Raw genomic sequence first — 15204 nt, forward strand, 5'->3', positions numbered from 1 at the left:
TTTTCCTACTTCACCAGCAGGTGAGCAATTTTAAACGAGGCCATTGCTGCATTCTTGGTCTTTGAAACTGGCCTAACAAATACTAATTGCTACGCTGAAAGCTTCAATTTCAGCTCACATAGCTTCATGTTTCATGATTCGTCTGAAAGTGACATTCCACATTATGTTTCTTGGCTCAGTCGTTATGAAAACATAATACAGAAATTACTCGTCGAGTTTTATCTTGAGTGTGTTGAGCTCTGACAGAGATCGACTGAGTCGGGAGCTGTATTTAGTGTTTTGCATGAAGCTGTCTTCACTGTTGTAGCCTGAAGGCTGTGTTGCTGACTGTTTCTGCGTGCTTATCATAGTTTCTCAATGATTGCACGCGTGTTTTGGGAATTCTCCTATGAAATACTGGCGAATAAATTGCATTTTGATTCTTTATCAAGTTTTGTCATCAATCACTCCAAATCCACAAACCCATAAGAATGCAACAGTATTATTAATATTAATAAACTGAATCAACATTTAGCAGTTCATTGTCTGTTGACATAGTATCACAAGTACTACAGAAACTGTCATCCTTTCTGAAGAAGTACATTAGCAAAACTTCAGTTTTATATGAATTCACCCATATCCAATGCAATGAACCTGCCCATTTGCATAGAGATTCAGAGAAAAGAAATTAGAGATGATTTCAATAATAAAGATGGAAAATGAATTAAATGCACACAACAGTTTCCCATCACTTTATGACAAATGAAGACTGAGCCAATAAAGTAATAAATCTTCCAAGCCATTAGAAAATATTGCATATTTTTATATTTGCTCCATTAAAATCATCAAGTCAAAATAGCATTAGAAATTTAAGTTTCTACATCTTGCAAGGAAAATGGACTTTAAATCATTTTATAGATTTTCCAATCTGAACATTCAAACTGTATTGTTCAATCACTGACAAATCCACAAATCAAAAGAGCAATTGACTTAAATCTTGCTTGATAATCATTAACAAACATAAAAAGCTGAGGAGGAAGAAAAGTTATAACACTACATTAGAACAGTAATTAAAATCCAATCTTTCTAGATGATATTAAATATTTTTATAAATGCCTTACATTGCAAGTGATCTGAAGTTTGCAGAACAGACCCAAAAAGTTCGTTAAAGAATATAAATGAATTTTTTGGGGGGGGGGGAACACATGCAGGATATAAAGCACAGGGTGTTAAACTTCAGGTAGCAACATGATTTCATTAGAATCAAAACATTCAGATATTTCCTGATCTAAAACACAGTGTACAAAAATTGACCTTTCTCTAAAAGAAGTAAAAAATTTGACCTTTGGTTGCATATGAATCATTAAGCTTAAAGAACAGGAGCACCATGCTCTTCCTAACCACTATTTTCTATGATATTTATGACTTAGTATCACAGCTGACTTGTTGGCATGATGGTAGGGAAAGATGCTGCCATAGTTTTGGGTTTGGGAATTCCAGAAAAGACATGAAGGTTTGTTAAGTGTACTGTCTGGCATGGGAGCACTGAAAATGTACTATCAAGCTGAATATACTCTCAAGAAGTTGATGTAGGAAAGAGAAAAGCGGAAGACTCTCAGATCTGTCCTTCAGCATGTTCTTCAAAACTGGAATGCAGCCTGCTCTCATTCGTGGGCATAATTTGGTAACCCTTTCTGCTGGCAGCATTCTTTTTAGTTTATTGCCTAAATGACTGGATGTGTTTCGCCATTACTGATGAATGCTTAAGTATTACGCATCTGGCCATTGGGGAGGGGGAAATTTAATATCAGAAAAAAACTATTCCTTAAAAACTTAGATTTCAATGTGAGTAATTTATTCAAATATGCAAAACGAAAACACGTAAGCAAGGTGAAACATAAAATTTATTCATTAATACTTATGCTGCTAGTATGACAAAATTTTAAGAAAATTTCATTTTTATGCATCTTTTTTTTTTTTTTTAATTATTTTTTTATTTTATTTTTTACACAATTAATTCTGACTTAGGATCAATTACCATAATTCACTACTCTCAGAATTTCATAAAAATTTACTTTGATTACCCACTCATACATTTAAAATATACAACAGTACTGTCATTGGGTATATTATTACTACTACCTTGGCCACAAAGGTAAAAAAAAGCACTATTATTCTACAACATAATGACCTCAGCATCACACAACCACAGTAATGTTTATGTACATGAATATAACATCAGTATAATACTAGTGTTATTTAACAGAAAAAAAAAATCAAAGTACAAAAACATAAATCAAATATAGCAATAAACATAGAAAGTTCTACACTTTTATGGCATAATTTGACAGACAAAGTTTATATAAACATAATTAAAAATGGCACTAATATATACAACAATTGAGTAAGGCAATAATTAAAAAAAGCTCACACAATCACAGTGATCTATATTAATAAGGCAACTGCACATGCCAAATACTTTCACATGAGTATTTAACACACATTAAATCTAATATAAATCGAAGAAAACTGACCAGTGCTAATATATTACATTTTTTAAACATCTTAAAATCTAATTCTAATTTTCACATTTCAGCATGAAAAATTAAATTAAATTATTTTTCAAATAGTAGCACCAAGGAAATTCTTGTAGGAAAAGGGGAGACAGCTGAATGGTATAACCGGTAAATAACACTTCATGAAAATTTTCAAATTATAATACATAAATTATGCAGCTAAGTGTAGAAACTTTCTCTTGAATTAACAGATATTAATTTCATAGGCCAAACATTTAGTAAACATGCAATTTTAATGCATTAAAAAATTACTGCAAGTATCACAGATCTGATGTGCAGAATTATCACAGGTATACTTCGAAACATAACAATCAAATGTTTTTATTAACTTCACAATAAATATTCATTTGGAAAATATAATTTTAAATACAACATATTATATAATATACTGCATTATCCATAGAAAAAGTTGTAAGTTTAAATTGAAATGTAAGGAAATTTTAAAATAGGGAACTTATAATAATTAAAGGAGTAGGATTCAAACTTTTTTTCATATAAAAAATAAATTTTAAAACAATGTACGATTTCATTGCATCATTTATGGCTCAAGTAATGTAAAAATCATGCATTTAAAATGTAGCATATAGCCATTGTGATTAAAAATGAAAATGTATTATAAAACAAGTGTCTGTAATTCTCTGAGTATGAAAGCATGCAATCCACAAAAGGATATGCAAGCTCTTAAGGCAACATTTTCACCATCACTACCAGTAATGTGCAAAATCCCACATTCTACGCAGGAGAAAATAATGGAAAAATGATGAAGAAATGAAAAATAAGTGAAGAAATGCAATCCACCAATTAGACATATCAATCTGACGTGATTTTACTTCACACATTAGGTCATCATTCTTGCTGTTTCGTTGGCTTTTAGGCAATAAAGGGAATTTTCCTGTACGGTAATATTCTTCTAAGAGTTCATCTTTTTCACTCCAACGTTTATATACCCAGTCTCGCAGGGCTTCCATATTGTCCAGCGGCACATCATTAACAGAATAACGACGGTAATGCAAGTAAGTAACACATGATGGACGGGAAGAAGCACAGATAGCAAGCAAATCTAAAGGTTTATGAGGTTCTGGGTAAGCTACTGTTAAATCAACAACCCATTTCAATGGTTTGCATTCTTTTTCTGTTCCTGCATATAAATACGTATTAAAAAACATTATTATAAATACATATACAACATACAAATATAATGCATGAAATAAAATCTTTTAAAAATGATTACATAAAACTTTGGTCCTTTCCAGTTGAAGCCATACAACTCATTTTCAATGCAATAATGGTGCATTTTGGGTTATTTCTTTCCTCGTATCTTTGGCTTGACACAAAACTCCCTCCTCCAACACTTTTGTTTCATTTTCTCCCCTTTTTACTAAATTTTTGTTAATAATTAATTTTTCTGTGAAATTTTTTAACCCTCCGAGCATTACGAGTTTAGTCCTAAAATTTCAAAGTTCCTCAAAATGTCATGAGTAAGTGGTATTTTCTTGATTTTAATTAAAAAAAGAATCTCTCATTTTGTACCTTGATTCCTTCTCTTCCAATATACATCCAAACCAAAATCAGATACACTAAAAGCTAGCAGAAATTTTCTTTTGTAATGAATATAGAAGGCAGTCTTCTATACGGAATTTTCTGGCTGTAACGCTGAGAAGGTTAATCCAGTAGGTGGCAAATTGGAAGATTTATAGCCTCTCCAACAGTCATAAACTATAGTAGTTTTATGTGCAACATTCTCTTCCATGGCCTCCATTTAAATTTACATAAAATGGCAAAGGAACAGAAACAGGGAAACCACACAAACCCACAAAAATCTCTCGAGGTGAAGGATGCGATCTGCATTATTTTTCTTTATCATAAATAAGCTTTTGTAAATTTTCACAATTTTGTTGGTTACTGATTTTAATGCTACAGTTGAGATATTAAGGAATTACCACATATCTCTCTCATGTAATTACTCCAATAAATGATTGTGTAGGTCACCAATTTTAATGCAAGAGTTGAGATAATAAGGAACTGCCACATATCTCTTGTATGTAATTACTCCAATACATGACTTTACTTTATTCTAAGCTTCAGGAATCTGATCCTTACTCCTAAATATATGAAAATTATATAAGTGAAAGAAGAGACACAAAGCATGGTTAAGAGACAAAATGTTAGGTCATTCTGTTGCTTGCATCAAATTTTCTCACACGATTATGCTTTGTAATTCATTAGCTGTTTTGAGTTTAAATTCAGCAGGAATAAGTATAGAAAACTGATTAAGATTTGAGATTTCTTACTTTAAAGTTAAGATTATTATGGCTAAATGTGTGTACAATAGCTAGTGATTATTAAATTGTACTTAATACACAGCATTTTTAATATACAAAGTGGTAGTCCAATAGGTTCCTCATAAATTTATTAATAATTCAAAGCCACATATACTTTTATTTAATTGCTGCCTAAGAAAACACTGAAAATTGGTGTCCTAAGTGGCTATCTATTATTTGCACTTGGAGCCAGCGCTGACAATACACTGTGCAAATCTTTAACTTTCAGCAAATGGTAAAACTTTTAGCTGTTCAACCTTCTGTCCTTACTTGCCAAGAAATGTTTTAAGTTGCTATAATTTCTCCATAATTATTTATTTAAATTTCATCTTCAAAGTTTCGTGACGGTGAAATCTCACTTATGATACAGTGAAAGGCCAACTACAACAACATATGCAAACCAGATACAATCAAACCTTAAAATTTTTTACTACAGTTTTCTTCTGAAGGCAAAGGCATTTAAATTATAAGCTTAACTGTATATGCAAATCAGGATTTTACTGCATATTTTAATGTTTATTTTAAATCTGACTGAATTAATTACTTCCAATCATCTAAAGCAAATTTTTGGTCACCTAGAGTCCAATGGTAACACATTTTATGAAAAGGACTCTTTACATTGTCCATGTTTACTGGTGCTGATATTTCTATGAATGCAGCTTAATGCATGGCAAGGGGGAGGTACTTTATAATGATGCACCAGCTCATGAAATAGTAATAGAACTTTAATGCATCAGGCAAATTTCACTATGACACCAGCATGGATTTATCTCCACTAAAAGAATCCTGATTTAAAGGTGCAGGCAGCAGCTTTTCTGAGTTAGATAATAGGTTGAAAACCACTTCCAAAGCTAGCTTACTGTTTTTGCATATTGATGCTGGCACTTTTATGCTGGATCCAGTGAACCACAGAAATGTGAGGCTGTTGTTCTTAAAACAGGATCATAGCATTTTAATAATAATACATTGCCATTAAATGTGCAACAGATAAATAAACCATTCTGAAAAGTATAACTTCGAGTATTACTCCAGTATCCTCAAGTTTTTCACCCCCCCCAAAATGTATCAAACTAAAAAGGTAACTAATGATAACTCCTATTGACTTTTTAAAAATACATAATATAGGAAAAATAGTACATTTACTTATACAGTCAAAAGTATTTAATCCGGACCTCAAAGCTACAAACTTTCTGCGCATGCGTCAACGGATAATGCCATAACGCATGCGCATAATACGTTTACACATGGCGCGTTTAATGTATAACGGACGGTATAAGCTAAGCTAAAATTATCTAATTATCTAAGTTAATGATGCAGATTGCGTTCTTCCTTAATCTTCTAATTGGATCCGGGTTATTATTTTTTGCAGACTGTTAGAGCAATTTTATAAAAGTAAGCTTGAACTTTTGATTATGTCAAAAAGAATTTCCGATTCTGGAGCTGCCAAAGGATCTGCAAAGCGAAAGTATGTTTAGAAAGAGTCGCTAGTGTTATGAGATGAGGTTTCAAACCTTTCTCCAAAACGTTCGAAAGATGCTCAGTAAAATTTAAGTTAGGGCTTTTAAGTAGCCAATTTATGGCAGAAAAGTCAGAAGAATGCTCATTCAACTAGGCAGGAGCCAACCGAGACCTGTGAGAGGTGCAGTTATCTTGCTGGGATACTCCATTTCCACGTGAATGACAGGACAACATAAATGGATGGAGATGAGTGCCCAGCAACTCCACGTACCAAATAATATTGAGGGAAGTTGTTACAAGTACCAAAGATCCCAAACACTGCCAACAGAAAGCATCCCAGGCCATGATTAAGCCACCATGGCCTTTTTACAGTTCCAATCTACCATACAGAATTCATGGCTTCATGAGTCTGATGCAATATTCTCAGCCTCCCATTGGTATTAATTAGTCAGAATCGAGACTCCTCACTCCTTGCTACTCATTTCAAGTCCACAAGAGTCTGTTTTCTGTATTCTCCTGCCCATGTAAGAAGTGCAGCTCAATGGCATGCATTCAGCAAAGGTACTCTCGGGGGTTTACGACTTCCAAAGCCCTATGGTGAAGCAAGCATTGCATGATCCTTTTACTGACTGTACAACTGTAGCCCTGATTCAGCTGGGTGGTAATTTGAACTAATGTTTGGATTCGCTGACTATGTACAATACGGCTGAGCCGTCTCAAACCGCGCTTCTTCTTCTAGGTTAATTGTCCTTTGCAATTTGCCTGATCGCTACTTCTTTTCCCATCATCCGTGTATTCTCCGTGTATACACTGTCGACCTTGAAAATCCTAGCCGGCTGAGGATTTTGGAAACTGAATAGCCCATGCGTCAAAAACTTGCTATCTGTCCAAAACTGAAGCTGTCTAAATCAGAAGTGTTACTCATACTGGTACAGTCAAAAGTCGTTAATCCGGACTCGTCGGGACTTCGGCGATTCCGGATTATTGATTTTTCTGGATAATAGATCATCAGTTTAAATCGCGTAAGATAGCATGCAGAAATTCTAAAATTAAAAATATGAAACCGTAATTTATGAAATAAAGAACAATTATGATCTAAAGGGTATCAAAATTTACAAAAAAAAGCTTAATATTTATTTGTTTACTTTATTAAACATTTCTTTCAATGTAAGTTGTTTCATTTTATGTGATAATACTTTCTCTTTAATTCTATAAATAGACATAATTTTTTGTTCACTTACAAAGTTCCGCTGTTCAAGTCCCGTTAATTGCTGTGCCGAGAATACCGACTAACTTGTCAATCGAAATTTTTCCGTTTTCACTAACCTCTCTGTCACATTCTTCATGTCTTTATCCATTTTTTGCAACAATTCCACTTTTTGTTTGATGAACATCGAAACATACTTTCGTTTTGTACAATCCTTTGGAAGCTCCAGAATCAAAAATTCTATTTGACATAATCGAAAGTTCAAGTTTACTTTTTTAGTATTGCTCTTACAGTCTGCAAAAAATAATAAGCCGGATCCAATTCGAAAATTAAGGAACAACGCAATCATCAACATTAACTGAAATAGATAATTAGATCATTTTAGCTTACACCGTCCGTTATACATAAAACGCGCACGTGAAAATGTATTCTGCGCTTGCGCACACGCAAATGTGCAGTCGTAAGAGGTCTTACGCGCACGCGTAAACGCCTATGCGCATGTGTCAACGTGGAGCATGCTCAGAAAGTTTTTAGCTTTGAGGTCTGGATTATAGATTATTCCGAATTATGGGTGTCCGAATTAATAACATTTAAATGTAATTGAAACAACTGATTAACAACAACCATAGTAGTAGCTGTATGCGCATTTACCACAACTTTCTCACGCGAGCACAGATGCCGCGCAGCGCTATAAAATTTGCATAATCATGTCTATCTCTAATTCAATGGCACTTCAGTGCATATATGCTTATTTACAAAACAACACTTCAAGAATAAAACATATGTTCTATAGATTATTTTTTTTTTAATTTGCGAAGCCTCTGTATACTTTTTAATGAAATAAAATACATTATTTTACAAACGATGTATTATGTTTGTAAAACAGTGTTTACACATGTATAAGTAAACACAGTTATTTGATACTATATAAACATTTATATATAATCTAGATACTTGAAGTTTTTTGGGGGGACACAAAGATTTCTGTGGTGTAATAAGCAATTCTGAATAATCTGGCCATCAGTGGCGAATAGGGCCAGTGGGCTAGAGCAATTTCGAACGATCGAATCGACACAGATGATTAACCGAGACAGCACTGCACATGAGGGAGACATGAATGTGCGAACTGCATATCGCACTCAAACTTACATGAGATATGGTAACTGTAGGCTGTAGGGTAGAGGTAGAGCCTATAGTCAATAGTGGTTAACAGTCGTAAAGTAGATTTATGAAAATACAGTACAGTCACATTGTAATTTAATTGTGAAATTTAAAATATTGCCTTATAATTTATAAAAAAAAAAAAAAACTATCTCACAAATTTTACTGCGACACTGAATAAGTAAGTTGATGACAAAATATATTGCAGTTGAATATTTCTACATTACTTTTAGGCACGTAGAATGGATAAACGAAAAAAACAAAGGAGCTGCACAAAAACTTTGAGGAAAAAAGACAAAACAAATGAAGGATTCTGCAAAAGATTGCTCAGAAATCATGGATATGTATCCTAGATTTTCAAAACTAGCACCTTCTCCCACGATAATTACTGCACAAACAAAAGAAGTAGAGCCACCACTTTAGAAACATTTCAAGCTGAAATAATCCAAGACACGTGAAGAGAATTCGGTGCTGCTAATAACGGAAGCAACCAATATAAAAAATATTAGTGTAGCAACAGCAAGCGCATCATTATCATCCTTTTCATTATTTGTAATTAACATAATATTTTTCATTATTTATAATTAATACATTTGCATTACTATATTATTCTACTTCGCACAACTGACAGCAGCTTAAGATTGACAGGATTTTATTAGCAAAAATCCCTGCCAGCCTTCAGCTTCAAAACATTTGCCTTTTTCCCCTTATCTAGTGCTTTATCATCCTAATGGAAGTAATAGAAAATGGTTGAGTTTCTGTAAAGGAACAAAGAGATTATTCTGCTTCAGTTGTTTACTTTATTCCTACAGCTCTAATGAAAGCACATTTACTAATTCAGAAGTCAAGCAACAAATATCAGCGTTATATTTTCAAATATTCACAGGACTAGTTTTGATGGTTTTATCAAACCACCATCTTCAGCTGCAAAAGTGCAAATGAACGAGATAGGATATAATGATCAGATAAGATAAAAAAAAGCCTGGACAGAAAATAAGCTAGTGCCGCCATCTGTTGATAAAACAAGAACTAAAACATAATTTCTTTAAAGGCTGAAGGCAAAAATGGATTGGAATTAGGGTCGTTAACTAGAACAGAAAGATTTTTTTGAATCTGAAATGCCTCTAGAAAATCCAGTTCTCCAATGGAAGATGTTTTTTGAATAATTTTGGCAGCAGAAAAATTGAAAGTGTGATTTTCGGACCAACAATGTTGGGCAACAGAAGACTTCTGTGTTTCCTTTTTCCTAACATATGCCTCATGTTCCTTGATGCAAAATTTCAAGGCTCTCTTAGTTTGGCCAATATAAATTAAATCACACTGGCAAGGAATCCTATAAATACCCCAGGAATTCATATCCGGAATGGGGTCGAGTATGGAACTCGGAATTTTATTGATGGGAGAATAAACGACCCGAAAGTCAAATTTCTGCAAAATATGTGTCACTTTATAGCTAATTGATGGAAAGAAGGGAATGACAACAGAATTTTTATAATCTCCTAAAACAAGAGTGTGCCTTTTAGTGTGTTGAGATGAGAATTTTTTAACTGCTTGATCAATAATCTGCTTGATTTCTGAATCCTCTTGACTTTTTACTTAAGTGTAAATGTAAAAATATCATTCAAATCAAATCTAATCAAAAACCTTCCAGTCGCATTTCAAGAATTCTGTTAAACTGCAAGCTCGCCTTACTTTAGTCCATCATAAGGGATACATGTCAACAATTGTCCAAAATTGAACACGAGCTGTATAGCTTCATCTGGAACTCACTAATTCATATCCAAAACTCACTGCCCTTGAACAAAAGTCTTGGTCTAGAACGGAGAATGCAGTTAACCGTCATAAAAACACCCTTGCAGTTAAATTTGAAAAACTTCTTTTAGTCTTCCAGTTCAAGTAGGTCAAAAAATCTTCCCATTGTAAACACTAAACCAATAGTTAATATTTCTAATGTTAATTTATCAGAAGAACAAGCGAGAATTCTAAAATATAATTTTAACTTCTCAAGAACCTGTAAACCCTTAATTCCAAAGATTTTGGCTGCTATCGAAAAAGCTTTCAAGTTCAGTAAAGTTTTAGATTCGCAGAAAGAAATGATTACGCATCTTATCGCTCATAATGTGAAATTCAATAATATACCTTTGAAACCAAATCTAACTGCAAGAGAAAGATGGGAGAATACAATGCGCGAAATTCATTCTAACCCGGATATTATCATTTCAAAGGCTGACAAAGGTGGCCAGATAGTTGTCATGGATAAGAACACTTACATCGATGGTGTCACTAAACTCTTAAACGAAGGAACATATAATCTGATGCCTGAAGATCCTTCACCTTCGGACCTGTCAAAATTAAAAACTACGATCAAATCTTCACAAATTATTTCATGCAACTTAAAACATTCGCTTATCCCATCTGTTGCAAATTGTGCCAGATTATATGCTCTTCCCAAAATTCATAAAAGTGGTATTCCACTCTGCCCTATTGTATCAAATTTAGGTACTGCCTCGTATCCATTAGTTAAATATTTAGTTTCTAGATTTTCAACTCTATTAGACAGTAACATTTATACCATAAAAATTCAATACAGTTTGTAAAAAAGGTTAAAAACATTTTTCCTAGAAATTTACTCATGGTTTCTTTTGATGTACAATCATTATTCACCAATGTTCCACTGGAGGGTGCATTAAGATGTCTAGAAACCAGACTTCGCAAATTTCATTTCTCTTGCATCGAAATTGATGAGCTAATTTCTCTCACTCAACTCTGTTTGAAACAAACACATTTTGTTTTCCAAAATAAATATTACAAGCAAACTGTGGGATTAGCCATGGGAAGTCCCCTCACTCCTATCTTGGCTGATATTTACATGCATTATTATGAATCAAAATTGTTTGAAACTTTAAAATTCCCAGTATGGTTCCGCAACGTAGACGATACATTTACCCTGTTTGAAGGTAATAAAGATGATTTAAATAAAGTTCTTTTAACAATGAATTCTATTGATCCTGCCATTCAGTTCACTTTTGAACTTGAGACTTGCAATTCTCTTCTGTTTCTCGACATTCTGGTCACACGTAACACATCCAACTTCAGTACTACAGTTTACCGTAAACTTTCATCAGTTTGCCTTCAACCACACTTTAAATCATGTCATCCGACTAAACAAAAGTTAGCTTCATTTTATTCCTATGTTTTCCATGCTCTTCAAGTTTGCTCCTCCAAATTATTCTTTGATGAAGAACTAAATTATCTAAAAGCAATAGCTGTTGACAGGGGCTTTTCACCCAACATTATTAATCAAGCAGTTAAAAAATTCTCATCTCAACACACTAAAAGGCACACTCTTGTTTTAGGAGATTATAAAAATTCTGTTGTCCTTCCCTTCTTTCCATCAATTAGCTATAAAGTGGCACATATTTTGCAGAAATTTAACTTTCGGGTCGTTTATTTTCCCATCAATAAAATTCTGAGTTCCATACTCAAGGATCCCATTCCGGATATGAATTCCTGGGGTATTTATAGGATTTCTTGCCAGTGTGGTTTAATTTACATTGGCCAACTATGAGAGCCTTAAAATTTCGCGTCAAGTAACATGAGGCATATGTTAGAAAAAAGAAAACACAGAAGTTTTCTGTTGCCCAACATTGCTGGTCCGAAAATCACACTTTCAATTTTTCTGCTGCCAAAATTATTCAAAAAACATCTTCCATTGGAGAACTGGATTTTCTAGAGGCATTTCACATTAAAAAAAAAAATCTTTCTGTTTTAGTTAATTATCATTATATCCTATCTCGTTCTTTTGCGCTTTTGTAGCTGAGAATGGTGGTTTGGTAAAACCATTGAAACTAGTGCTATGAAAATTTGAAAATATAATGCTGATTTTTGTTGTTTGACTTCTGAATTAGTATTTGTTCGGCGTGTTATTGTGTCTTAATGAAAGTACATTTGTTAAAGGAGGAACGATAGATTGGCGCCACATAATACAACAAGGGAATGAATATGAAGCGAGTATAATTCATAATAAACGTACAGAAGCACATATTATGAATGTAAAAGAAAAAGACATATATAGTACTTTGTTTTCAGAAACATCGACGATTCGTCAAAAAAATGCAATAGGTCGAAAGCCAGTTTGGAAGTAATTATTGTGGTTGTTCAATTTATTGGAAAAAGAGGAATTGCTTTCCGAAGTAAGACATAGGAATGAAAATGTAGAAGCTTAACAGATGTTAATGTTGACCATGGAAATTTCCTGGAAACAATGCTGCTACTTTCAAAATACAAAACTGTTCTTTGGCATATCATCGTTATAACAAAACATGCTGATCGTTATCATAAAGGGAGTAGAGTAACATTGTTATCTAAAATGATGATAGACTATATCATAAATAGCATCAAGAATGTCATAGAGACGGTTAATGTAAGCTGAGATTTGAGACGTGAATTTTTACTTACTTCAAATTGTTACTATTATTGACATTAATCAAATGGACCAATGTTCAGTTATTATTCGTTATTCTTATAAAGAAAACATATATGAAAGAATGATAGGTATTTTATCTGGAACAGATTCCATTGGACTCGGTATGTACAATATGTTCATTAACTTCTTAGAGAACATGAACAGTGATGTCAGAAAATGTATCGGCAGTTCTACAGATGACTCGTCAAATATGCGTAGATTTGCTTACACTGTTTTATTAAATGGTTAAGTGAAAAAGAACCTCACCAAATTCATGTTTGGTGTTACTACCATGCTCTAAATTTAGTATTGGTCGATTCTACAAATATTGTTTTAAAATGAACTTCTTGTTTTTTCCCTAATAAATGAGTGTGGTAAATTCTTTAAGAAATCCTATCAAAGAAGGGATGTGTGGACAGCAATCGATGATAAAACCAGATCTAGGAAGATTCATCATCTCATCAGTGAAACTAGATGGAGTTCAAAATACTATGCCCTAAAACAAATTTTTGGCTCATTCGATAGCAAACATAATTGTTTATACATAAAATTAATGCTTGCACTTTAAAAGTATTGCTTCCAATGATATACAAAATGCACAGATATGACAAATGGCAAACTCTATTCTGGATAAAATATCAACTTTTAGAATAATTTTATCTGCTCATGTATATTTTAAAATAGTATTTCAAGGAAGTATTTGCAGACTAAAGGATTGGATTACATTCTAGCATATAATATGGTTAGGGAAGCTACAAGCTCTTTAAAAGCCATTTTTAGAAACTTTGATTTAATATTTAACACATCAAAATCGTTAGCAACTAATTGCAATAATAAACGGTTATGATATAATTATAGAAGCAGAACTACTTGCTAGAAGATGCCAAAAGTGAAGCAAATGGATGATCAAAGATATTGTCTTTAATTTTATAATAGATAACACAATTTCATTAATGGAAAGTAGGTTTAAAGGACACAGTAAGTTGTATGAAAACATATTTCTTTTCGAGCCCTAGTTTTCTGAAGCCATTACTGTCAAACTCTTTTTGACTATTTATCTATATTGTTACGAAATGTACAGGCATGGTAAGATAGCAAAGCAATTTTAGGGTTGCCATAAAATGGCAAGGGAAGGCAGAGTTGCGACATTTGGCGACAAAATTGGTGATATACCATGGACGAATGGAGAACCTTCTGGAATGAGTTCTTACCGGTTTAGCCCAGAATGTTCTCGAACACAAGCCGAAAGCTATATAAACCCAACTCTGGGTGCTTTGCAGGAAGCTGTCTCCACCGTTATTGCCTGACAGTGTGAAGGCTGTGTTGCTGATTGTTCCAGCGTGTTTATAGTAAATCTTCGATGACTGTAAAAAGTGTTATTGGAGCTGTCCTGATTAACATTGGCTAAATAAAGTGTGTTTCGATACTTCATCAAGTGTCGTCGTTATTCACTCCAAATCAACACAAACCTCGTATGAACATAAAGGAAGAAAATAACGTAACAACTGGTGTCAGAAGAGTAGAAAAACGTAACTGGTGTCAGGAGTGGGGTTTGCCAGTGAATGCCAGTGACCCGCCTACAGAAGAAAGCCATGGCGGAGGAAACGAATACTTTGATGGACTTCTTAGCCGAGATAAGGGCTGAAATGAAAGCTGGACTGGCTGAGATAAAAGCCAGATATGATGAGATAAAAGCTGAATATAAAGAGATGACAGCTGATATCAAAGCCGGACTGAAAGAGATGAAAGCCGGACCGGAAGAGAAGAAAATCTGACGAGAATAAATAAATGTCAGCCAAGAAAAGGTGCGAGAGCAACTCCGACAGGTGAAAGTGGAGCTTACGGAAGAAACTAGAGCCATAAAAGATGATGTAGAAATGAAGGTAGCTAATGAACTGCCCGAGAAAGATCAAGACATGATGGATGAAACATCTAACAGGTTTAAAGAAAAACAACGAAAACATGAAGAAATAAAAGATGGGAAAGAAGCTTTTGATTCACAAGTGCCTGAAGTGGAAGAAAGTGGAAATGCGACTG

The 15204-nt window shown here is 33.6% G+C and overlaps 1 protein-coding gene across 1 annotated transcript in view; it reads right to left on the reverse strand.

Annotated features, from left to right (window-relative positions):
- Positions 1-1865: 1865 nt before the first annotated feature.
- Positions 1866-15204, reverse strand: part of LOC118195187 (acyl-CoA:lysophosphatidylglycerol acyltransferase 1-like) — a 52398-nt gene continuing 39059 nt past the window's right edge. The window contains exon 6 of the mRNA XM_035366449.2: positions 1866-3693. Coding sequence (XP_035222340.1) covers positions 3260-3693 — 434 coding nt within the window. The 3' untranslated portion in view covers positions 1866-3259. The remainder of the gene's footprint in view (positions 3694-15204) is intronic.

Source organism: Stegodyphus dumicola, chromosome 5 (genome assembly GCF_044657685.1).
Source record: "Stegodyphus dumicola isolate Sdum_Otavi_A_Nest chromosome 5, ASM4465768v1".
Lineage (NCBI taxonomy): Eukaryota > Metazoa > Arthropoda > Arachnida > Araneae > Eresidae > Stegodyphus > Stegodyphus dumicola.